Raw genomic sequence first — 25,155 nt, 5'->3', positions numbered from 1 at the left:
AGTGGCACCATTATCTTCCTGTGTATCCCTTTGATCGAGTCTCAGTTACAAGGCAAAACCTCTGGCTGTCTCGGAGCCATCTGACACTTGATGTCCAACCTCTTCCTCGTGTTCCACTCCTTGAAAGCTTATATTTCGGCCTCGTCCACCTTCCTCTCCCAGCCGATCTCAACTCATTCTGTCTTAATAGCTTCACTCCTTTTTTCATTCTCATATATTTAGGGCTGCTTTTCAACTCATGATGCATATTTTTGCAGTCTCAGCCACATAATACTAGCTCATCAAAATAAGAAATAAGAAAAAACACTCTCAATCCGCCCTTCTCTACTTCAAAAAACTTCATGGGTATAATCGTCATGAGCAACCGTGACTACAACATTCTTCTGGTGAAACTCCTGAAATATGCTTCTCTTGAATTGAAAGTTATCATCTTTACAAGAAGGGTACCACCCCCCACACACGTGCCATGTAGCTGCTTCTTACTGCAGACTGCCCTAAAGACACCTAAGCACAGTATGTTATAATTGACATAATTCCCCTGCCCCAACCCCACAGTCCGTCCAAGATAACTGATGTAAACATGTATATAACACATATGCTTGTCTGTCTCTCGCTTCATTTTCCATCACAGCAGTGTCTAGTACTCGCACATCGAATACACGCCTCTCCTTTCATCTAGGTTAACAACCACCACATATAATTGTTCTTTTGCCATTAAATGAATATTAGTTCCCATGCCCCTAACTTCACCCATCAAAGGCAGATTAAAAGCCCAACTGTCCCCTCTCAGGTCCCTGCATTACACTCCCATAGAAATCGTAGGCAAACAACTGCAGTTAGTGTGAGCTATCTCATTGGCTGAGGTAAGCTCATCATTCCGTACGGGTTGGTGATTGTGGAGTTTTGCTCACGCACGCAGGCAATATTGACTTTTAATTACGTACAGTTATAGGCCCAAGTCACAGACAAGGGCCCATAACAATGGCAAGTGAAGCTCTGGTGAGGACAATGAAGCAAATAGTAACCCTCCAGACGAAATCTAGCGCATAGTGGGAGCAAGAGGTACCTCTGTCTGGAAGCACAGTATTCAGTAAATTGTACGCACTAAAGTTGGGTATAACAGTTCCTGTGCTCCGTGTACTCCTCCAGTTTTTCTTCACATAAGCTTCTGTATTCGACAGTTGCCCCAATTTCACCTCCTGCATTGCTCCTGGGGAAGCTCAAACAAGCATATAACAGTAAGAAAATTTAACAAACTGTAATGCTTGCTTGCTTTTTCAAGTACTTTATGGCAGGCTCAGGCTTCCATTCACCTTCAATAAGCGAGGAATGGAACCAGGAAAACTGTGCCTGGGACAGCTGCTCCAGTGAAATGGAAGATGTGTTGTGTGGCTGTACTGGATGCAGAACTTTGTTTGTGAATGAGACAAGAAAGTCTCAAATAAGCCATACCAAAAAGTGTCAAGAGTGGTGAGTGGGGCAAGGTTTGTGGCCCTCTGGAACAGTACACACCTGAGTCTCAGGCAGGTGGCAGCCATGAAATATGGCCCACAAAGAAAGCATTCTAATTAGCTTGTCAGCTTCCAGTCTTCTGCTTCTGTGTGCAAATAGATTCAAAGGCTGAGACAGTCTTTTCTATGTGTTAACCTTGGGCTTAAAAGTTCCACACCAGTCTTTGCATGGGCCTCATCCCACTGAGCTTATGAGCTATGCATGGCTCGTCCCCGTGCCATTAGAAAAATATTGTTGAGTAGTCATGTTTTTAAGTGGCCATGGATGCAATATTGATTGGTTGAGTCTGTAACCAAAAGAAACAGTATTTGTATACACACACACACACACACACACTGAGTAACACAGTGAAAACACCACAAAAGTACTCCACACCAGTTTAGACAAATAGCCAATATTTATCTGAGTAAAACAAGACCAACAACAAAAATCCAACATACACAAGTAAATAATTCACTTTAAGGGTTTAAATGAGTCTTAGTCCATAGGAATCACTGATTGTGTGTTTTTTAACACAAAGTATCTCTGATGCATCAAAAACAGACAATGGATGTGGGCCACATGTCGGCGAGGTGCCGAAAAAGCATAGCAATGCGTTGGTTCCTTACTGCACAGGGGAGGTGATGAATCGATTCTTTCCTCGCAGGTGAGGTGATGCGTCTGTTCTTTCCTTGCAGGAAAGATGATGCGTTGATTTCCGGACATGCAGCCTCAGTTCCTTACTGCGGTGCAGGGTCGATGAGAAAGTGAAGCCCAGGGATGTTGCCTGGAAAACCAGACATCCTGGGTTGATGGAGGGGTGGTGCGTCTGTGAATGGATTTTCTCATTCAGGTCACCAGCTTACCCTTTTAAGGGCCCAGGGACTGGAGTTGCCACCACTTGGCAAGTCAGGATTCTCAGCAGAAGGGCCCAGGCACTGGCAGTTGAAGTCTTTTATGTCCCTGAGACTTCTTCCTAGGAGGCAAGCTCAGTTAAAGCCCTTGGAGAACCTTGTAAATCAGGATGTGGAAAGCAAAGGCCAGTCCTTTCACTCTGAGAACAGAAGCAGCAAGCATCAGGCCAGCACAGCAAAGCAACAGGCAGAGTGGCAATCCCTCCTACACCATCCAGCTCTTTTTGCTGGCAAAATATTCTCTGTCCAGAAGTGTTCTAACCTTGTGGTGTCTGAGGCCCAGCACTTATACCCATTTCTTTCCTTGAAGTAGACAAACTTAAAAGAGAAGTCTTTGCGGTCCACAAGATCCTGACTTTCCCTGCCCCAGACACGCCCCAGACACGCTTCAGCACCCCAGGGGTTTGGAGGCTGCTTTGTGTGAGGACAGGCACACCCTTATTCAGGTGCAAGTGTCAGCTACTCCCACCACTCTAGCTCAGGAAGACCCAACAGCCTGATGATGAGTCATCACAATATCAGGGCACACCTCAGCTCCCTTTGTGTGACTGTCTAGAGTGAATACACAAACAGCTGAACTATAATCCTGACCCAGAGGTGTATTAAACATACTGGCAGAGGCATAGAATGGTTAAGCAAGAAAAAGCCCACTTTGTAAAAGTGCCATTTTCAAACTTAGAATTCAAAACACAACTTCACCAAAATATGTAGTTTTAAATTGTGAGTTCAGAGACCCCAAACTCCACATCTCTATCTGCTCCCAATGGGAAATTGTAAATCAAATATGCCAATCATGGATAAACCAATCACCAATACAATTCAGACATACAACATATGCACGCTAGCACTGGTAAAATTCACAGAGTCCTAAAACCAACCAAAACAATTCAGAACAAATAAGAGGAAAAAGGCAAAAAGTTTGGGATAACCCTGCAAAAAGGGCCAGGTCCGACACATATAGTGATGCTCCTCCCAATGTCACAATCAATCCAGGATACCTGATGTCTAGATAGTGAGTAAGATAGAGGGTCTACAAGTTGCTGGGTTCAATTCAGCTACCCAAAGAGTACCCAAAGACTGCAAAAATAATGGGCCAGGTTTTTGCAGCCCTTTGGGAATTGTATTGCACTGTTTGTAGTTGCACATCTACTAAATATAATTAAGTCCCCTTTGACCATTTGAATCATTGTCCTTGTTTACAAATCAGTATTTCCAAAGCAGTGGTCTTCGTCTTCTTTCAGTGACACTTTTATGTCAGGTTTTTATTGGTTGTTCTTCTGAGAGGCAATTAGTGGTTTATATCTTCCAGAACGTTAGGTGTGGAGGCCACATTTTCTGAGCACTGGAAAAGTGCATTGCACTGGCTTCTCTTTTATCCATAACTTTAGTCAAAGTCTTGTACACCTTTGCTTTCTTTTGGTGTATGGTGTGATCTCGCCATCTGTTGGAGTACATAGTAGCCTAGCAATTGCCAATCTTGTCGGATCTCTCAAATGTCTGCCATTTTGAGGGCAGGCAAGCAGTGGTCTCTCCCCCATAATATGGCCAGAAAGGAAACCTAGGCGTAGCATGACTCGGTGGAGAAAAAAAAGCCAGCAGTGCCTCCTCTTTCTGTAGTGCCTGATTGGCCTCAAACCTGTCACAGTGCCGGGGTTACACATGTTGAAGAACGTAGTTAGATGCAGATTACATTATAAGTGGATTTGTACCTACATAAGGACCATCTAAAAACGTATTCTGATATGGCTTGCTTATGCTTCTTTGTACATGAAAATAGAGGAGGAGCTTCATTGTGTCAATGCAAATTTTAAAATAACCAGAGATGGCAGGAAAGATAATTTGAAAAAGGTGGAAGGATTGCCTCTCTCCAGGATGACAATACTTTCTCATGTAACTACCTTGACTGTGTAAGAAGGACAACATGCTAATACGGTGTCTCATAATCAATCATAGGTTGAACTCTTTGTTTAATTGGACATTTTTTGTTTAATTAGAAATGCCATTCACAGCTGCTCTTGTGTACCTGGGTATATATTACGTCTTCAACTTCAACTCACTTATCATAAAAAATAAGCTGTCATCATTCTCACCGGTCGATTATTTGGTCATCGTCCTAACTAGCTGCATCTATAAATGTCTTTATCCTTTTATTTGCGCTTTCATGTGCATACCTGAAGTGCGCCTGAAAGCCACCCTTATATTTTCACCAAGCTACAACGCTTTACAAGTTTCACTGTAATGACTTTGGCTTAAGCTCCTGTCAATACCTTCGCCTTGCTCATATCTATGACCTGAAGCGTAATTTGAGAGGAACCACCCCGGGCGTGACCAGTGCGAATGTTTCTGTACTTCCTGCTTAGTTTTGCGTCTTGTATTGAAAATGTAAATGTCAACATTATAAGAAAAACATCACACAAAAACTACTTTTATTGGAAAATATTTCGTTTAGCATCGAAACAGAAATTGCAGTTGCAAATTGATTTTATCGAATTCGTCTTACGGAACTTATTGTTGTACATATGACCATAGGGGAACGAGTAGGGAAGCTCTGCTGAGTAGAAATGCGTCTAAAACCAATTACCGCGTGTAGGGCGCTAGGAATTTGTGTAGGGCGCTAGGAATTAGTGCCAGCGTGCAACCGGAATAAAATGGATTTTTCAACGGCTGTTGGGAATGGGTGTGATTGATTTAATAAAGGAGTTGAAGTGTTTAACGTTTCAATTACGTTTTACTATTTTATAGAGTGTGAAAAACATCGTAGTTTTTCACTTACCATTAGTGTTGCCAGCTTTCAGGTATAACCTTGCGGGACACTGCACACATAAGCATTGTGTGGGCACAGAGCCACCCACAGGCATTTAACTGGAGGAGCTGTGAGTTACACCGCGCTTTGGAGTTTCATTCCATGTTCCTAGGACCTTTCAAAAATGTAGCTCTGAATGGGTAGTGGGCTTGCTGAGAGTGTTTTGAACCAAACACCAGTACCAGACCCAAATCTTGACTGCTCGTGATTTCTACATTTGGAGAGTCAAGCGCACAAAGGGAGTAACTTGGCTATCCAATTGGAATCAAATAGTATTACGGGTCTTAGGACAGCAGTGGTTCCCAGTAACAGTCTACTGTCCCTCGACCCAGAGAAATGGCCTAAAAGGACTTCTGCCTTTATCTGCAAACATGGGAGGCACTTAGTACAAATCAAGCAGTACAGTAGATGCTGTGTAAACTTTGACAGCCCCCCAACAATGTGGGTAATTAGTTGAGTGGAAGAGAGGGGGTGGACACAAGATCCGATCCGGTGGATAAGGTATACCCATGGGACTGGGACAGATGATCTCGAATCCCAGCTTTGCCAGACTGTGCTGGTAATACAACTAATAATCTGCACAGGGCCCCCCACTAGGTGACAGCTTCATTCTGTGGGCAGATTTGGATCTTACCATTAGAACCTCCTCCCGTTCCCTCCAGTTGTGGTCTGCTGGGCAAGGTAGAAACTGTGGAAATAGCAGATAGTTTGATAGTTTTCAGTTCCAGCTTCCCCAAATGACATTGTTTAAGATCTTGGAAATCACATTATAAACATATGCTTACATTCTCATTTATTGCCAACACTGTGATTCTTAGACTCTACTTGAGCACATCACACATTGGATATTACCCCCAGGCAGTGGCGTAATAAGACTTGAGTGCCCCCCCTTGCAAAAAACATGTATGGGCCCTTTCTAGTCCCTGGCCCACCACCTAACACCTCTCAGACCCAGTCATGGTGCTGAGCTGAGGGGTGCCCCTGGAGCTCAGGGTATCCAGTATTCTGCAGGAACCCTTCAGTGCTGGAACTCTTCTCTGCCATTTACCAAGTAACAGAAGCACCCTTTCATGCACCTCTGCACAGTTCACATTCGCAGTACACTGGGCCTGAAAGGTATACCTCGTCAGGATGTTTTAGGCAGCCTAGCCTGACCGTCTCATACTCACCTGTTCAATGGGTTTCTCAGCACATTAATCCATTTGTGAGCTTCATAAGCTTGATCGCTCGGTTTTATCCCCAGAAAAGTGTGACATTTGGTGGTCGACTCTAGATATGTGTGAGACATAGGACAGATAACTAAAAAGAGGAACACGTCTTCAGGATGAGGGACAGACATCTGAAAAAAAGAGGAATACATCCACATGAAGCTTCGTCACTGTTACATTACTGGTGATTTAAGTAGATGTGTGCATTTTGGTGATTTGCCTAGATCTGCATTTCATATCTCTATGCAAATCATGGATATTCATACATGCCTCAGTGTGGTCAATCTGCAATAAGTATGATGGAAATGTACATTTATGCAGACCCACAGATTGTCTGCTGGTGCACATGGGATTTGTGATAGTAATATCCTTTAATCCATTCAATCAGGATTTGGAAATTCCAAAACTAATCCAACTTTTGCAAATGTAATTTACAGCTACAAAACGTTTTGTGAATCAGGCTATGTCTTTTGTGTCCAAAAACCCACATGCAACCATCCAGATGCTGTAGGAAGAATTTGTAAATGGTCTTGTGCATTTACCATCTTAGCTTTTACTCTGTTTAAGAAGTGTGTTGTGTTTTTTCGAACAGTTCTTTCTCGTCTTTGTTCACCTGTGTTTGTGACATAGAGGTTTCAGAATCTTACCCACTCAGGACTCAAAAGTAGATCTCACCAGAATGGTAGGCATGGCCACCTGCACAAATCCCTTGCATTCACCTTCCTTTCCTGCCCAATCACAGCATTATGAAACGTGCAGTCCACTGCTCATCACGCATGACACCAAAACACTTCCCACATAGGCCACGTCCCTAACCCGTAACCCCAGAAAGAAACAATTAAATATCATGGAGATAAACACTTGAACACCTCACTTCGCTCAAATCCCTGAAAGATTTAAGCATAGCATTCAGTGTTAAACTGAGAGTACCGTTCTTGCCTTCACACACAACAACAAAACACTACCCACAGTGGCCACCTATAAACCATACCCTGTGGCACTGGAATTATGCAGGTGGAGAGGGCCAAATTATGCGTCAGGATTGACTAATGCAGCAAGAAAGTACAAATTATGCAGGGTCATGCGTCATGGTTTCTCATAGTATTACTTCATTATTTTGTCATTTTTATACTTGCTAACACTGTCTGGGCATAGTTTGCACCTCATGAATACCAGTTTAACACCAGAGTATAGCAATAAGCAACAGAAAGGTGATCAGTCAACCTTTGTAAAGTGCTTTCCATTGCGAGGAAACACGTGGCACTGCATTTTAATTAACTTTTGAACCAATTGAGCTAGAAACACTCTTTTTGTTAAAATCTGCAGATTACACAGCAGATGATGGATTATGTAGCAAATGCAGCAGATCTATAATGTGAAAAACGCAGCAACCTCCCAATTTCTATAATTCCAGTGGCCCTGCCCATACCCTCCAAGCATGTTACTCTAAGAACACTAATTCAGGTCATCACACACAACACCACCAACACCTCCCACACAGGCCACACTGGAGTTCAGCATTCGTCGTGTCAAGCACATCCTGAGTTGTACACTTCGAAAGCCCATCAGGGACCTGAAGTAATATATAAATGCAACGGTAATACAACCAGTGGTGTAACATTGGCCCCCTGCAGCCTCTCCAGTGAGGGTGGCCCCTGAGCTCCATGGGGCCCCCTCAGCACAGTTCCATGAGTAATGTTATAGGTGGTGGGCTGGAGGGGGATCAAGTTTTGTTACGTCACTGAATAAAATACAGATAGAATGCTACAACTTCACAGATGCATATACTGCTTTTGACTCCCCCCACTAACTATTTACATGACATATATACGGGTAAAGAATGCCTCCTCCTGACAACACAGAGTGAATAAGCGCCTAGCTGCATCTTGGATGTGCAGCGCCTATGAATCTTAAGTGATGCAAGCTTCTCATCTGTTGTTGCATACGTTACCCTTTACACTTGTTGGATCAGCAGTTTTATGGCAGCCGAGCAATTAGTAGTAATTTCAGACCATTTGTATTGCTTACTTGTCATTGTAGCATTCTGTTCTATCTATCATTTTAGCACTCACTCAGCATTGATTGCAAGTTTGCATTCACCACAGGCCACCAGGAAGCACGCCTGTCAGTGCTGAGTGTGCATGTGTGCGTTCCTGCATGTGATATGTTCCCGATATGTGTACAGCTAACCGCTGCATTTAAAGTAGTACATCACACATTTAGTTAGCCTTTGGGAGCAGCTGGAATGCATGCAGGTTTTTTTAATCTCACTTATTTTGTTGTAGTGTTTACCCCATTCCTAGAGGTGAACTGAGCAACGTACAACCTCCAGGGGGGAATGACCAGTTGTAAATAGTTTGTTTTGGATCCAGTAGATAGTACCAAGTACAGTGGTCATCTAATACACTCCTGTGTAAAAGATTCCAGCTGCATGCTGGGACTGGTTCTTGGCATCTTTATTAGTGTCTGTGTGTTTTTAAAACTTGTAGAACTTTTCTGTTTGTTTACTAGGTACATGCCCTCATAAATACAAACACCACAAGCTGCTGCTGAATCCATAAAAAAACACAGCTGCAAATGCTTAATTGGTATTTCCATCAGGGTGAAAAAAGTCAAAAGGTGTACAGTATCTATTTAGGGCAGCCCTATAACAAAGTACAAGATAGATAAAAGCAGTGAGAGGAGCCAGCAATTACACTGCTCCTTAGGTAAGCCAGGAGAGGAACCGCACACCTGGAACCCTCAGGGGGATTTCACGCCTCACAGTTGGACTGCAGCTTGAAGAAGCCTGATTGTGTGATGTAGCCTTTGGCACTTAAGGAGCACAGAAATAGAAGTAGATTTTCCTGGAGGAACCATCTCTGTTACTTAATTCTTTCGGAGTCCGGGTCATTTACGGAAGAGTCCCTCATGATGGGCCTAGTTAAGAAGTACCTGCCATGTATCCTTAAGCCAATTTCTGAAATAGGCCAGGTGGGAATCTGACGCACCCAGGGACTTGTGCCGCAGTGTAGTCTCTGTGCCACATCCAGGTAGAGGCGTGCAATAACCCCAAGAGGGAAGCGCAGCTGCCCAAGGATGCCTTGCAGCAAAGTGCCATCCACAGGAGGACTGTGGACCGCGTTGTTGCACTGAATCTTTTACTCAAATAATTGGTTTTGTTTCCAGTAGGTGAAGTTTAAACAAACAGTTTACTGTCACTGATTCAACTGGTTACTTTGCCATAACTCGCATTGTAAGGTGATTCATGGAGTTTAATACCACCAGAGGGGCTTCCTTGGCCAAGTGCCTTTCCCACACCAGAAGGGGAGTTGCTTAAAGCAGGCCTTCCGTAGTCTGGGAGATGTGAGATGAAGATGGCAACTAATAGTTTGATCATGGTCTAATGATGGGGTTTTCTCTGTGAAAAAAGTGGGATCTCCTACAGCCACGATGAATCTGTACGCTCTTTTTAGTCCCAGTGCTCTAATGGCCACGTATTCTGCTCACATTTGGTGGGGTTTACCTTCGTGTCCCTGAAGTAGTGCATGTCAGGGCCTCAAATACGCCATGGTACCTACGTTGATAAGTAAAAGAGGGTTTTCCTACCCAGACTTCGATACCCCCACCCACATGACACTCAAGGTGGTATTTGTTTTGACTATCTTACTTTACATAAGCACACTGAAAGACCCCGGCAGTCCTACCAGAACTTAGCGCATTTAGGTCCCGATTTAGAACTTGGTGAAGGGGAATACTCAGTCACAAACGTGACGGATATCCCGTCTGTCATATTACGATCCCATAATATTCCATGGAGATCGTAATACCGCAAACAGGATATCCGTCATGTTTTTGACGGAGTATTCCCCTCCAACAAGTTCTAAATCAGGCCCCTTGAGTCTGTACAGATAAATAGTGTTGTTTTTAGACTGGAACTTACAATCTCACAAAAATTGAAGTCTGTGTTACATACTCGGGTCTTATATTTTGACAAGCAGTGGCCAAGGCCTCTCTTGGCACACCATAACTTTCATCATGCATATCTTTCTTTGTGGGGTACCTTCATTCTCCAACTGCGACGTATAATTCACATGGCAGTGTCTTCATGCAGCCAATGCCCTTCTCCACACTAGAGTTTACTCCTAACACAGATTCTGCATTAGTGGCCACCATTGATCAGGCATACAGCCAGCAGAGTTAGACTAGCCTTCTGCACTTCCTAACTCCTGACCTGTAGGTCGCACACAATTGTCAACAACCATAGCACACTGCTACCTTGCTGAGCCAGACTTGGGTCATTATGCAGGCTGCAGACATCTATGTGCATGCAACATACAAGCTGTACATTCCCTTCACCAAGATATTCTTTCACTGTTCCATTGTTTGGGTACCTCAAACACTTGATAAAATTATGTTACTTTGTATTAGAGGCTGTGGTGCTCTATAAAACATAAAGTGACAAGTTGCAGGCCACACACTCGACCCCATCTTCTCAGCCAGCAACCACGTCTCTTTCAGCCACACCACCGAACTCAGCTGGACAGACTACCGCTGCATCCACTTCTCCTACCAGAAACCAGTCACTCACCACCACCGCACACAACCCCCCCCAACGCAACTGGAGCAAAATATCAACGGATCGCTATTTCCCACACCCACATCAACTGATCTCTACTCTTGCCCGGGCCCCACTGCCTGGGACCCCGGACCCCAACACAGCCACCACCAACCTGCATCGCTGGATAGAAGATTGCGCCAACACCCTCGCACCGCTCCAAAAAAAAACAAACACCTCCCACAGAATCAAGGCCAGCTGGTTCACCCCAGAACTACAGGAATCCAAACGGCTATGTCGCAGAAAAGAAAAAACCTGGCACCTGGGCCCTTCCAACTCAAACCACATCGCTTTCAAGGATGCCCTACGCAAACATCATCAACTGATCCGCACCACCGAAAGGACCCACTTCAAAAACTGCATTGATGCCAACGCTCACAACAGTAAAGAGCTCTTCGGCATCATCAATGAGCTCTCCACCCCCTGGACCTGCTCCAACGAACCCCCTCCATCACAGGAGTTCTGCAACTCACTGGCAACCCACTTCCATCAAAAGATAGAAGAAATAGCTTCAAACCCCAGACTCACCAGCTGAATAAAAAAAAAAACAAGAACCCAAGGCTCCAAGCAACACCCACCTCCTCCACACCTGGACCCCCGTCAACATAGAGGACACTGCCACCACCATGGCCTCCATCCACTCTGGATCACCATCGGACCCCTGCCCACACCATATCTTCAATAAGGAAAACATCATCATCGCCCCCCACCTCTGCAAAACCATCAACAGCTCCTTCGAGTCAGCCCCCTTCCCAGAAAGATGGAAGCACGCAGAAATCAACGCCCTGCTGAAGAAACCAAAGGCAGACCCAGACGACCCCAAGAACTACCGGCCGATCTCCCTCCCCCACTTCCCAGCCAAGGTCATCGAAAAAATCGTAAACAGCTAACTATCCCGGTTCCTGGAAGACAGCAAGGTACCCGACACCTCCCAATCCGGATTCCACAGAAAACCACAGCACCGAGACTGCACTCATTGCTGCCACACACAACATTAGGACCATGCTTGACGAAGGAGAAACAGCAGCACTTATCCTTCCGGACCTCTCCGCAGCTTTCGACACAGTATGTCATCACACACTCCGCACACGCCTCCACAACGCTGGAATCCGCGACAAGGCACTCGACTGGATCTCGTCATTTTTCTCAGGCAGAACCCAGATAGTCCGCCTCCCACCGTTCCTGTCAGAAGCCTCCAGAATCATCTGTGGCGTTCCCCAAGGATCTTCACTCAGCCCCACACTCTTCAACGTTTACATGGCCCCCCTCGCCAACATCGCACGAACCCACCACAGCAACATGGTTTCCTACGCAGACGACACTCAGATCATCCTCTCCCTCACGAAAGACCCTACAACTGCAAAGACCAACCTCCACAACGGACTTCACGCCATCGCCAGCTGGATGGAATCAAGCCACCTCAAGTTAAACACAGACAAGAGAGAAATCCTCATCTTTGGCCCCAACCCCTCAACTTGAAATGACTCCTGGTGGCCCACCTCCCTAGGAACCGCGCCCTCACACACCACCCACGCATGCAACCTAGGCTTCATCTTGGACTCCACACTCAGCATGACTCAGCAGGTCAATGCCATCCCCTCTTCCTGCTACAACAGTCTTGGCGTGCTCCGCAAAATCTTCAAGTGGATTCCCGTCGAAACCAGGAAAACTGTCACCCACGCCCTGTTCAGCAGCCGATTGGACTACTGAAACACCCTCTATGCAGGAATAACAACCAAACTCCTAACAAAGCTGCAAAGAATCCAGAACGCATCCGCCCTCCTCATTCTGGACATCCCACGCTGCGACCACATTTCCCCCCACCTCAGAGACCTTCACTGGCTACCAGTATCAAAGAGGATCACCTTCAAACTCCTCATCCACGCACACAAGGCCCTCCGCGACACAGGCCCAGCCTACCTCAACGACAGACTTACCTTTCACACCCCCACCCGCAATCTTTGCTCTGCCAGCCTCGTCCTCGCCTCCATTCCCCGCATCCGCCACACCACCGCCGGAGGAAGATTCTTCTCTCACCTATCTGCCAAGACCTGGAACTCCCTACCGCTCCACCTTCACGAGACCCAAGACCTCTTGACATTTAGGAAACGGCTCAAGACATGGCTCTACGACCAGTAGCTCCCCACCCCCCCAACGGCTTGAGACCCTAACAGGTGATTAGTGCGCTCTATAAATCCTTGATTGATTGATTGAAATGATTGCAAAGCGTTTGTAAGTCCTCCCTGTATAGCATAAATCACCTTTACTTTATAGTACATCACACACTTGTGCAGCGTACCTACTATGCATTTATAGCCTGGGGGGGTACAGTTTTCCGAATGCTGGTTTACCTTTGGCTGTAATGAGTGTATGGTACTCGTGCTCTTAACTATGCGGCCAAAGTGCTTTTTCCCAGTTGGCTTCCACCGGGCTATTTTCTGCTGTTTTCTTTTAAAATGTGTTTTGTATTGCTCTGTGTCATGCACCTTTTGCTGCCTGCAGCGCATGATGCTGCCACCGAAACTGTAATGGCTTTCACTCCAATGGTGTGTGAAGCACCGACGGGGTGCTCTATGCACCCACAGAAAGGTGGGACAGGCTGGGGTGTTCGGGACACACAGAGAGAGATGTGGCAGGCTCTATGCTCATCGCACCTAGAGCAAAGTGGGATGGGACAGGCTCTGTGCTCAAGGTACCCGAGAGAGCTAGGGCAGGCTTAGTGCTCGAGGCACCTAAAGAGAGGTGGGACAGGATCTGTGGTCAAGGCTTCCAGAGCGAGATGGGGCAGGCTCTGTGCTCAAGGCTGCCATTGAGAGGTGGGGGGCAGGCTCTGCCAGAGAGAGGTGGGGGCAGGCTCTGTGCTCAAGGCTGCCAGAGAGAGGTGGGGCAGGCTCTGTCAGAAAGAGGTGGGTGGCAGATTCTGTGCTCAAGGCTGCCTGAGCGAGAGGGGGCAGACTCTGTGCCCAACGCTCTCAGAGAGTGGTGTGACAGGATCTGTGCTCGTGGCTCCCAGAGACAGATGGGGTAGGCTCTGTGCTCAAGGCTGCCAGAGAGTAGTGGTGGGGCAGGCTCTGCCAGAGAGAGGTGGGGGCAGGCTCTGTGATCAAGGCTGCCAGAGAGAGGTGGGGCAGGCTCTGCCAGAGGAGATGGGGCAGACTCCGTGCTCAAGGCTGTCGGAGAGAGGTGGGACAGGATCTGTGCGCGTGGCTCCCAGAGACAGATGGGGCAGGCTCTCTGTTGAGGATTACTGTATCACTAGACAACAAAGCACAATTGAAAGTGTTACCAACTGCAATTGAGTCTGGCGGTCTGCTATAAACTTTAGTTCACGCATGACTGCGATTGGTGGGAGCCACATTTGTTTCTGTGAAGATGTGATTTCCACAAAATAAACTAGATTTTTCAGATCATACCAAGAATGACTTAGTGGATTTAAAATGTGGTCATTTAGTTGAGGCATTTATGGTGGCGAGTTTGAATCTTGACTGTGGGTGCCAGCTAACTTTTTTAATGAGGAGTACATGGATTTGGTTATGTTTAATATTGTTGACAGTGATGGGGTTTAAAGAATGGAGTACTATCGGCATGTCGAGAGTAAGAGATGCAGCAGAGGAGCGGGACATGAAGGCTCCCACCCAATCTTAAGGGGAATCTTACCTGGCTCCTTTGCAGGAATTTAAATACCACCAACTGCATCACTGCATAATGTCTTAAGGGCTGTGATGATCAATTGCACTGTGCTGGCGGGGTGGTAAATCCTCTCGTAAAGATAACATCACTGTGCAGTCCATGGCGTATAACACATTTACCACCTGTTTTGGACTGGTAGTAAATGTATGCTGCAGCCTTTGTGCGGGAAGGGGATGGAAGATGTGGGTGTGGGAAATAGAGAAGGGAAAAAAACAGTGACGTAACAAAACTGGAAGGGTTCCCTCTGCAAAGAACCTGCATGGGCCCCCCCTTTGGACTCATTCAGGCCAGGTGTTATGCTAACGGTGGGCCTTGATTGCAACCCCCCCACTCGCACTGCGTGGGCCTTTGTTACACAACTGGAAAGGGAAGCTAAGTTCTGCCAGGGAAGTACGGTATATTCCTCCCTGCCAGAAAAAAACAGAGAAGGAGGCTTTTCTGCTGCAACCAACAACCAAAAGCCGCAAACAGTTCTTCTAGGCAGAATTACAAGTGATGAAATTGAATCAGGTGTTCTAGCACCATAGGAAAATCAGGTACAAGACCACTGGCCCACTCAAACAGATGGAGTAAATTTCCATATGGTAAATCTATTCTGTCTAACTCTTAATCTAGGTCGTAGCATTGTGCTCAGTAGTTTCCATGATATACCAAATGTGGCCCCTCTAGAATATATGGTAATAATAGAGAGGCTAGCTGGAGTAGCTGTTTCAGCTATTTATAAGACCCTAGTTAATTAAAGTAATAACACGCTTGTCTTTCTCCACCGGCTCACAAGCTGGTGGGGAAAAGATGATGGTCCTCTTGTAGATGTTGCTCAGGAGGCCGCATTAATGTATCCGAGAGACTTAGCAGTACAGGCATGCGTGTGACATATTCAATTTAAAAATCAACACAAATCCTACTTTCACAGGAGCAGGCTGTACAAGATAGCCTAGTGGAGAAAGGTAGATGCTTGACATTTGAGGAAAGGGAAGGCACCTTATTTCTTAAGATTTGGGTGCGTTAAATTATCCGAGATTACAGGAACTAATTTGTGGCTAATGGGCAATGTTAGGATCTAGGATCCCACTGGCACCGCAATTTGCCATTTTTTAGAGATCCCAAATGATGTTAACCTACCAAGAACGAAACTGCTACTCTGCTCCCTCTCACTGGTGGCTGCAAAAAGGATATTGCACCAGAATGAGGAAACCAAATGTGTCTTGCAAAATTAAGATAGGGTGCAGGCATAGAAGGTGAAAGGGTAATTTATGGAAATTGGGAATGCCCCCGAAATGTAGTAAAAGAATTGGGGCTCTGAAAAACTTACTCTGACCTCGAAGTCATTGGAGATAGTCAACCTCCAGACTTCTCTGCTTCATGAATTTCTAAGCCGATAATGGTTTAATAAGAGACAGACCATCATACTATTGGGGCTGAGTCATTAAATTCATGTCTTCAGTAACTTATTTATTCACATTTATGTGTGGCTATATGCTGATCCGAACTGCCATATGTAAGTGTGTGCTTCATTGTGGTGAAGTTGTGTTTCTTTCTGAAAAATGAAAAAAAAATGTGTAGAAGTATTGTGTGAGTGTACATTTTTACAAATGAACAGCAACATGTAAGTTAATATTTTTTTTGTTGAATTGACTGTAATGCTTGTTGGCATGGCGTCAAGAATTACAATCTGGAAGCCTTTTTATTTTCAGTGTATTCTGGATGATTGTGACATCCAACGGAAATAACGGCCTAAAAAATCTTGAATCTAAAATATTTATTTGCAGATTTACAGAAGTGACTGACAGCTCATGCTCACAGTCTCTACCTTTCAATTGGTACTTTGAATAGTTTTTTTAGTTGAAATAGAAATGCTAATTATAGCTTTTCAAAACAACAAAGTTTAACCTAATCTTTGCGGGCCAGACAAGGAGGCAAAGGTAAACGTTTTTAACATCTAAATGCAGGGAGAAGACCTGTACATAGTATGATGTCAGCACTGATAGTTTAAACAGCAGATCTTAATACACCTTTCTGTTGTGCCACACAAGACAGCATGGGCCCGATGTTTCAAAGAATTTTGCATTCGCAAACGGTGCGAATCACAAAATTCGGCCGTTTGCGAATGCAAAATAGCCTTTCTGAATGTAAGAAATGCATTTGCAGTGCAATTTTAAGGAATCGCTAAAATAGCTTTTCCTTAAAATTGCGACCCCATTTAGAGAATCGCAATTTGCGATTCTGTAATTAAGAATTTGCAAATAAGGATTCCTTATTTGTGATTTCTTATGCCAATGTAACAAGCATTTCCTAAATGCGAATTGGGCATTTAGGAAATGCAATTACCACCAAATTCAATTTGGTGCTAACCATGTGCAATTTTTAAAAATGCATTAAAAAATCATTTTTTTAAATGACATGTAATGCACACATCCCCCTTTGGCATGAGTGCGCTTTACATGTCCTTAAATATTTTTTGGGGGTGCAGCAGAGGGGGCCTTAGGCCCCCAGCTCCCTGGGGTTTTCATTTCCCAAATTGCGAATTCCTAACTGGAATTCGCAATTTGCGACATGCAAAAAATTTACAAATATGGGCCTACAGGCCCACAGGTGCGAATGAGGATGGATTCTCTATTTGCGATTCGGTAATAGCATTTGCGATTTTTAAAAAATCGCTATTACCGAATCGCAAAAATCATACATACCTTTTTGCATTTCTGAAATAGCGATTTCTTAAAAATCGCTATTTGAGAATCGCAAATTGGTTGTATGATACATATGGCCCCATATGACTTATGTTAATGCCTTCTAGATCTTATTTAAGTTACTCATAAATTAGCTGTGCCAGTCGTGCTTCCCAAAAACAAAGTTAAACTGTTATTCTGTTCAAACATGACAGGGAATTCTGATGAAAAGTGGTTATTAGTTTTGACCTTATTTGGCCTGAAAAAAAGATAATCTTTCCAATTTGCAACTTTCAGCCGAAATTCCTCAAAAATCTGTAATCACTGGGAGAATTGAATGGTGATATTCTCTTAAACCTAGTAGTCATATTCATAAAATACTACCAATGTTAATGAAATCATAGGTTCATGCCTCGAATCCCTATATTTCAATTGAGAAGGTGCCATGTTTGATGCACCTGCTGTGCAGGAATGGTGTGTCTAGGCATGGCCCCTTAGCTCACTGATTCCACAGACTCGAACATCATCTAGTTAATGAATGTTTGCTCGCCTGTGGTGCCATTGAAGGAGACTTGGCCTACCAGTTAGGGGGTGGACTGCTCTTACTCCAGTAGACCGGGACTGATTTAGATTTCATTTGTTCAATAGTGTAATTGGACAGTATAGATAATAGGTATGTTAATCACATGTTACAATGCACTTTTGTGGGATAGGAAATGTTTCTGTTCAAAAGTGGTGCTATCATGGAGCAATTAGAAAGAAACGAGAGCTGAGAAAAGTAATTAAATATATAAATAATGTTGTTTTAATCCACAGGTAATGCAAGTGGTGAAAGAGCAGATAATGAGAGCACTCACGACCAAGCCTAGCTCCTTGGACCAGTTCAAAAGTAAGCTTCAAAATCTGAGCTACACAGAAATCCTGAAGATCCGTCAGTCAGAGAGAATGAACCAGGAAGACTTTCAGTCTCGACCAATTCTGTAAGTATCCTATGTTTCACTGTATTTCTGTTAATACTGATGGCGCACAACTCTCACAGGACAATATAGAGGTCAAATATCACCCAGGGAGGTTGCTGCTCAAAAAATATCATCCCTGTATTGACTTGAAGTACTTGACAGCTAATCCTCCAAGGGTGCTGCACCATTTGAGCTCTTTTTTTTTTTTTTAGATATGTTGGAAATCCCGGCAAGGGCACCACGGTTTGTTGCTAAGAAATATTTTTCTCAGTTCAATAAAAACATAGTTCGGTGGTATTACAATCCAGCTTGCGTTTGCTGTTCATAATTGGGCTTGTCATGGGAGCTGGTAATTTTAGAGAGTCTAAATACATGAAGGAAGGCAATTTCAGCCCCAAAATTGCTTATTGCTTAGCTGAATCTTTTTCAATTGCATTTGTTAATACAGTTCAGCAGTCCGTGAAGTTCCAAAATGTCACACTGTTTGTCCCCAGAGCTAGCCAAAGTGGAGTTGAGTCACTATATGGCTCCTGCAGGAATCTCTTCTGGTACCATTCGCCAATTAAAATCTGCTCTGCCAGTTTTGCTGCCAGCTGTTTCTTGTTGTCTCATTAGCGGGCACTGGCAAGTAAGTAACAGGAGCATCTTTGGGAAACCCTCAGCTAATTACAGCCCTGGTGCACTTACTCAGTTCACATGTTTTGCAGATCACAGCTCGTATTATGCACCGTACAGTGCATTGGTTTCGTGAGTGTTTATTCACTGTCTAGCAATTTGCGGTAATTGGACATTTCCAGACAATGAGGTTGACAGTAAGGAAGGATTGCATGATTGGTGACGAAATAACAACATAAACAAAATGATGTCGAATGAATTATAAAATAACGTTTTTCATTATACTAAAATGAGTCCAAAAACGTTAGTCTTTAACTCAATGATATATTCATAATTTCGCTAAATGTAATAGATATATGCCCAGTTATTCCCTTAAACAAACATAGGAATTAAATCACCCAGATTGGTATAGTAACTGTTAAGATTATAGTTCCACAGGAACATCAGGTGTCTGATCGGCCAGTAGCTTGGAGACTCTACACTGCATGAATCACTTGAGTATTTTATCTAGGTGTGTGGCTAGAATCTGATTAGTGGTATTTATTTTCATGTTGATACTATAGTTTTATGAAAACTAGTATTTAAAGTGAAAAAAAATCACTTTTATGATGTGCAGTATACGACGAAGTTTTTAGCTTCGTGTACAACAGGAATACCCATCATGAGGGTTTCATCAGGGTTTGAGAGGGCAGTGGGAAGCATTCGAGACCACCAGTGTCTGTAGTGCATATTCTGTAGTTTTTGCAAATGAAGCTTCAAAACAAAACATGTGTCTGATGGTCATTCCAAGAGTGGCGACGAGGATGGGATCCAGGACGAGTCTATGATGTCTACAGAGCCTTTACCTCATTACAAGGCTGCCTAAGGACTGACTGTGTTGTGAGCAGTGGGCCATTCCTTGCTGGTGTATTCTTGGTCACTTATGCATGCTGTATTCCTTGGAAGATCTTGAAGGGTTCTACGTGGTGGTTAATGACAATATATAACGGATTCTATGGGACCTGCAGATTATTTGGGAGCGGAGCTTGTTTATGGGTCTGGACTTGCGACCAGCTTGTCAGAACTTCCGCAAGCGAGCATTGTGACAGGATGGCTTAGGGTGAGCCTTACACGGGCCCTGTTTGCACTTGATGTGCTTTACAAGAGGATAGCGTGTGCAGAGGTTGAGCATGCATGCTGTTAGTTTGCATGCATGCAGGACATCACAAGATAAGGAGTGATTCGTCCTTATGAGCTTTGAAGTGCCCCCACCAGATATGAAGGACGTGGATCACGAAGGTTATATCTGACCCCAGAACCTCTATTTCTAAAACACATATAACAGTGCAAATCATAATGTCCAGAATATAATGATTGTGTTTTTTTTCATGGGTTATCTGAAGTAATTCGGTTTTACTGATACAGTGAAATTACAAGCTGCTCACTGATGGTGCAGTGGGGCAGTTGTTTTGATCTCCTGATGACTTGGGGACCAATCCATACACAGTCGAAATGCCAATAATTGTTCCTCCAAGGCCAAGGGCCTGGTTTAGAGTTTGGCGGAGGGGTTACTCTGTCACAAATGTCCCAGATATTTCGTCCGCCCTATTACAAGTTCCATAGGATTTAATGGAATTGTAACTCGATGGACGGGATATCTGTAACGTTGTGACATATAACCCCTTCTGCCAAACTCAAAATCAGGCTTTAGATTTAGAATTAATCAACACAAAGTCCGAATGATTTTGTTTACTCTTGCAGCTCCTTTGTTTAATTTTGATTCAGCTTGGACATGAAGTAGGAGCAGTAGTTCTTAAACTTTTGACATCTGTGGATACTTACTGAATAAGTATTGGTAGCCGAGGACCCCATCCCTCAGCAATGAATGTGATTTGAACCTCAAAACAATACACAAAATACAGAAACAAGTGTATCAAAGAAATACACAAATTATTAAATATGTATTGAATTCACTAGCCAGGACAGTTCTAAAATTTTAACTTTTAATTTTAATCGCATGTTTTGAGCCTTTAAAAAAATGGTTTTATTTCTAAAAGACAATGTAGTATGTCACTTTGCATTTTTTCTCTTGATACATGTTCTATTTTTTTTGCCGTCTCATACCGAAGCTTCAATTGAGGCTATTAATTGTCCATATTAACTTCGGTTTGGTGCACTTGATTTGCTTCAACAAATCAAGCTAAGGATGCAAACTTAATTTTTAATCTCCAATTTCAAGTTCCTTACCATTCACAGGGTATTTTATGATGTTCACTTTTACACTTTGCTAGTTTTGTAAATATACTTCATTAATGTGCTTATATTTAATTTTATAAACAGTTGGAAGCTCATAGAGTAGGTAGGAATCGCAACCCCAGGTTAAGAACTACCACTGGAAAACAGTGTGTGTGAACATATATTTAAAGGTTTGGCGCTAAGTATCGCTCCACCTACACTGCACCATTGCTTGCCACTTACATGTAGAGAAACACATAAATACAGTGATGTTTCCACTAGTTATTTATGGACCCCGTATTCTTACCTAAACACACTATTTTACAGTCAAGCCATCTCTAACAGCAGGAAGCTAATTGATTGCATTATCGCATTATTTATGACTTATGTGACTTAGGTGCTCTAAATGGAAACCTTGGGAGACCTTGCTTTTTCCCATGCGTGCAGGAGTGCATCACTACCTGTCATTGCAGTTTTTTTTTTTTTTAACAGAAATGCCCCTGCAGGAGGCAGGGGGGCTCCCTCGCCTGTCATAAGTTATTCTCCCTATGCAGTCTTTGTGGTTGTTCAGTTTTTGACATAGTAAGCACACGAATATTGAAAACTCACTGAGACAGTTCACTGATACCCCAGAGCAGTGCTCTCAGGTGGAAGATCACCCAAATTCCAATAAGACTGTGGCCGCTGCCCCCTAGGTGGGATTTATGGGTCTTGCATTGGTTTCTTGTGAATGGACAGGAGTTTATAACGGTTTCCTTCAGGCTTCAGGGGGAAATGCTTCTGTAAGCCTGCAAGCTCAGCATTTGTATATCCACTCATACTAGTCTGTCCTAGTTGATATGGTGCTCTTGTGCAGGTGTATGGCTGAGGAGGGGTGTGGTCCAGGTTCAGAGCATTCTTGGTTACTGTACCTAGCCATTCAGGGACCATATATTGGTGACATATTCTGCCAGGAACAAGTTCAGGCCAATGGCCTGTGCAGGCCGGATACAGCGACCCAGTTAGACCCGCTGAACCAGAGTTACTTATATCCAGGTTGTGGAGCAATGCGGACTCCCATGTCGAGGATGCGTTGCTCAGCGGCAATCCCTAGGTACTGCACAGCTGTGATGTGGGGTCCTGCGTCATCGCCGAGGATGCTGTCCAAGAGGGGCTTGCAATGTGAAAGCTTGCATCAACATGTGTTGCACACTGGATGGTTCTGAAGAAGCTGCCTGGCTTGTGATGTGGAATCCTGCATCATCGTCAAGACTGCTGTCGACAAGGGGCTTGTGATGAGAAGGACTGTATCCAAGATGCATCTCACATAGCTGATTCATGGAAGGCTGCGGGCTGTGATGCGAAGTGCTGCGCTTGAGGTGAACCACGCAGCGGTCCGGATGTGGAGTGTGGAAGGGCAATGCAGTGCGTAGCACCTGAGATGTGGAGTTTCTGGTTGGCCATGCATTGTGCTGCAGCTCTAATTTACCAGTTCTGCTGGGACCACAGATAAGCTGGCAGAGCACCTTATGGCCATCTTCCAAGGTTCCAGGACTGGGGTGGCACCACTTGGGAGGGTATGACTCACAGCAGAGTCCAGGTGCTGGGTTCAGCATTTTTGGAGCTTTCTGTCCCTGAGGCTTTGGTCAGGAGGCCAGCCAACTAGCCCTTGGAATCACTCAGTTGGTTCTGGGTTCAAGATGCAGGTCCAGTCCTTCACTCAGGCAGCAGAACAGAAGGCAGCTGGTCAGTCTTTCTTGCAGAAGAGCACAATGGTCTTTCTGAATCTTCCACAGGTCCAGATGTATACTGAAGAGTTGGGGTCTGAACACCAATATTTACACCTGGTGGGCATTTTGAAATTGGAGAAGCTTCCAGAGGTTTCCACTCCCAGAGGTGCCTGGAATTTTGTAGCTCCCTGCCAAGGCCCCAGAATGTCTGGGATCACAATAGACTTGTGTCAAACCCCTTTGGGAGAGTGCTCAAGCAGAGCCTTTTGATGTGCAAGTGTAGTATGTGGCAGCTCCTCCCCCTTGTTAACCCAGGGTGGCCCATTCTGCCAACACCTAGCTTCCCTTTTTCTCACTGTCTAGGAGCAGCAATGGCCAAAGGCCACTGTCACCTGTACCTAGTCATGTGACTGGGAGACAGGCTGCAGGCACCAAATAGTTAGGATAAGAAAATGCCAACTTTCTAAAACTGGCATTTTCAGAATAGTGACTTAAAATCTGACTTTACCATTAAAAAGGGTTTTAAATTACAGTTCTTTAGAGACCAAAATGGATATTCCTACCTATTCCCAATCAAATGTTATCACTTATTAAATGTAATAAGGTAACTGGATGTTTTCCTATGGGACAGGTGGGCCTCACTGTAGTGAAAAACTAATTTAGTATAACTACAGAAGTAGTTTATGGTCAAGAAACAAGGATGCACTAAAATAGTTCTAGAAGAAAGAAAAACAACAAAAAGGAAGTGCTAAATCACGGAACAAGGTATTTGTTATAGCTCGAAAATCAGTAAACTCTGCAAACAAAGATTAGCAATAGCTGCATAATCTGCAATCCTGGAAGCAAAGTGTCAGTCAAACAGGAACATTGCTACAATGACCAATGCAGGACTGAAGGTAACAAATACCTTACTTTTAACCCAGCTAACATTTGCTGGCCCTACATTTACTGATTTCCCATGCATCCGTGGCCTGCAAGGGTAGAGACAGAGCAGTGTGTATGGAATTCTAGGATGCTATGGTGGGAAAGAATACAAGCTGCCACAAAACCCAGCATGGTTTCTGAAATGAAAGTGAATTTCAGAATATTGCCAAGTGACTGGAAATTAGTATATGGATATTAAAGGTCAGGAAGGAAAGAAGGTACAGAAGCTTAGCTGAACTCAGGAAAGTCCCACAGGAAAGACCCATAGTAGTGCATCCAAAAGAGAAGGAATTGAATCGTGATAGTAACCTAGACTGCCATGGACCGCATGTATTAGGCGTCACTGCAGTGATGATCTGCAGGATGCTAGAATACATGTAGAGATTAGGTATGTGTCTTTACTACAGGAACTGGGCAGTGGAATATTACCTTGGGAAGAAAATCTTGTGAACTATTTCTGATTTGACCATAGCGTGAAAAATCAGTGGTAAATGTATGTGCTAGTGCTAAACGAGAAACCCATACAAGGATGAACTTGAAAAAAAAAGATCTATTTGTATATTTGTGAGGACATGTTAAGCAAGGATCAGTCCTCAAGGAGAGCCAGAGCAGTCTACATGAGAGGTACCAGTATGTTCCAAGTGTGAATGTCAGATAAAAGAGTAGAGACTGAAAGATCAATAAAGTAAATACATTGTCGATTTAGTCTATAAGGGAACAGCAAGAGATGTGCAGCTGCAGATTCATATACAAATGTAAACGTCCAGCAATTTCATTGAAAATATTTAGAGTACATAAACTGAGGAACAAAAATATGTACACGAATATCAGCATAGAGTGCACATGAGTGTCATCTGTAGAATATAAGGGATGATGTAGGACCTCAGTGAAGGTACTACAAGACTCATAGGGGTCGCGCAGAGTCCAATCCAGGCCCAGTTGCTGCTCATGAGCTGGACAGTTGCAGAAAAGGCCTTGTGCAGCTTGTTGTATCCCCATAGCTTGAACAGGAGGACAGCCTTATGACCCTTTGCATCCATCTCTTTGTCCTGAGTTCAAAGAGGAGAGCAGGTCCAGTCTTTTAGAGCTTTTCTCAGGTCTCAGCAGGTTCAGTTCTCTTCTGATCTTACATAGGTCCAGAAGTGTTCTGTAATTGTGTTTGGAGATGCCACATTTATACTGGGCACAAGCTAGTGGTTGGGAATGACCTCGGGGACACCCTAGACTGTGGGCTAAAGGTTTGCAGCCTTAACCCCACCCTCTTTGGGGCATTTTCAATATAGCCAAAGCCTTCAGCCACACTCAACTTGGACTGTCAGAGCTGGGGGTCGGGGGGAGGTGGGGAGAGAGAGAGAGAGAGAGAGA

The 25,155-nt window shown here is 44.2% G+C and overlaps 1 protein-coding gene across 5 annotated transcripts in view; it reads left to right on the top strand.

Annotated features, from left to right (window-relative positions):
• The window catches only part of ELMO1 (engulfment and cell motility 1), a 1,154,836-nt gene that overhangs the window by 1,048,717 nt on the left and 80,964 nt on the right, over positions 1-25,155 (top strand). For all 5 annotated transcript variants that reach the window (XM_069215589.1, XM_069215618.1, XM_069215598.1 and 2 more), the window contains one exon: positions 18,186-18,349. In XM_069215589.1, the coding sequence (XP_069071690.1) occupies positions 18,186-18,349 (164 nt within the window). The remainder of the gene's footprint in view (positions 1-18,185; positions 18,350-25,155) is intronic.

The sequence above is a fragment of the Pleurodeles waltl genome, chromosome 2_1, assembly GCF_031143425.1.
Source record: "Pleurodeles waltl isolate 20211129_DDA chromosome 2_1, aPleWal1.hap1.20221129, whole genome shotgun sequence".
In the NCBI taxonomy this organism is placed as follows: Eukaryota; Metazoa; Chordata; class Amphibia; order Caudata; family Salamandridae; genus Pleurodeles; species Pleurodeles waltl.
Note: the sequence above shows the minus strand (reverse complement) of the source record. Positions and strands in the feature narration are given on the sequence as shown.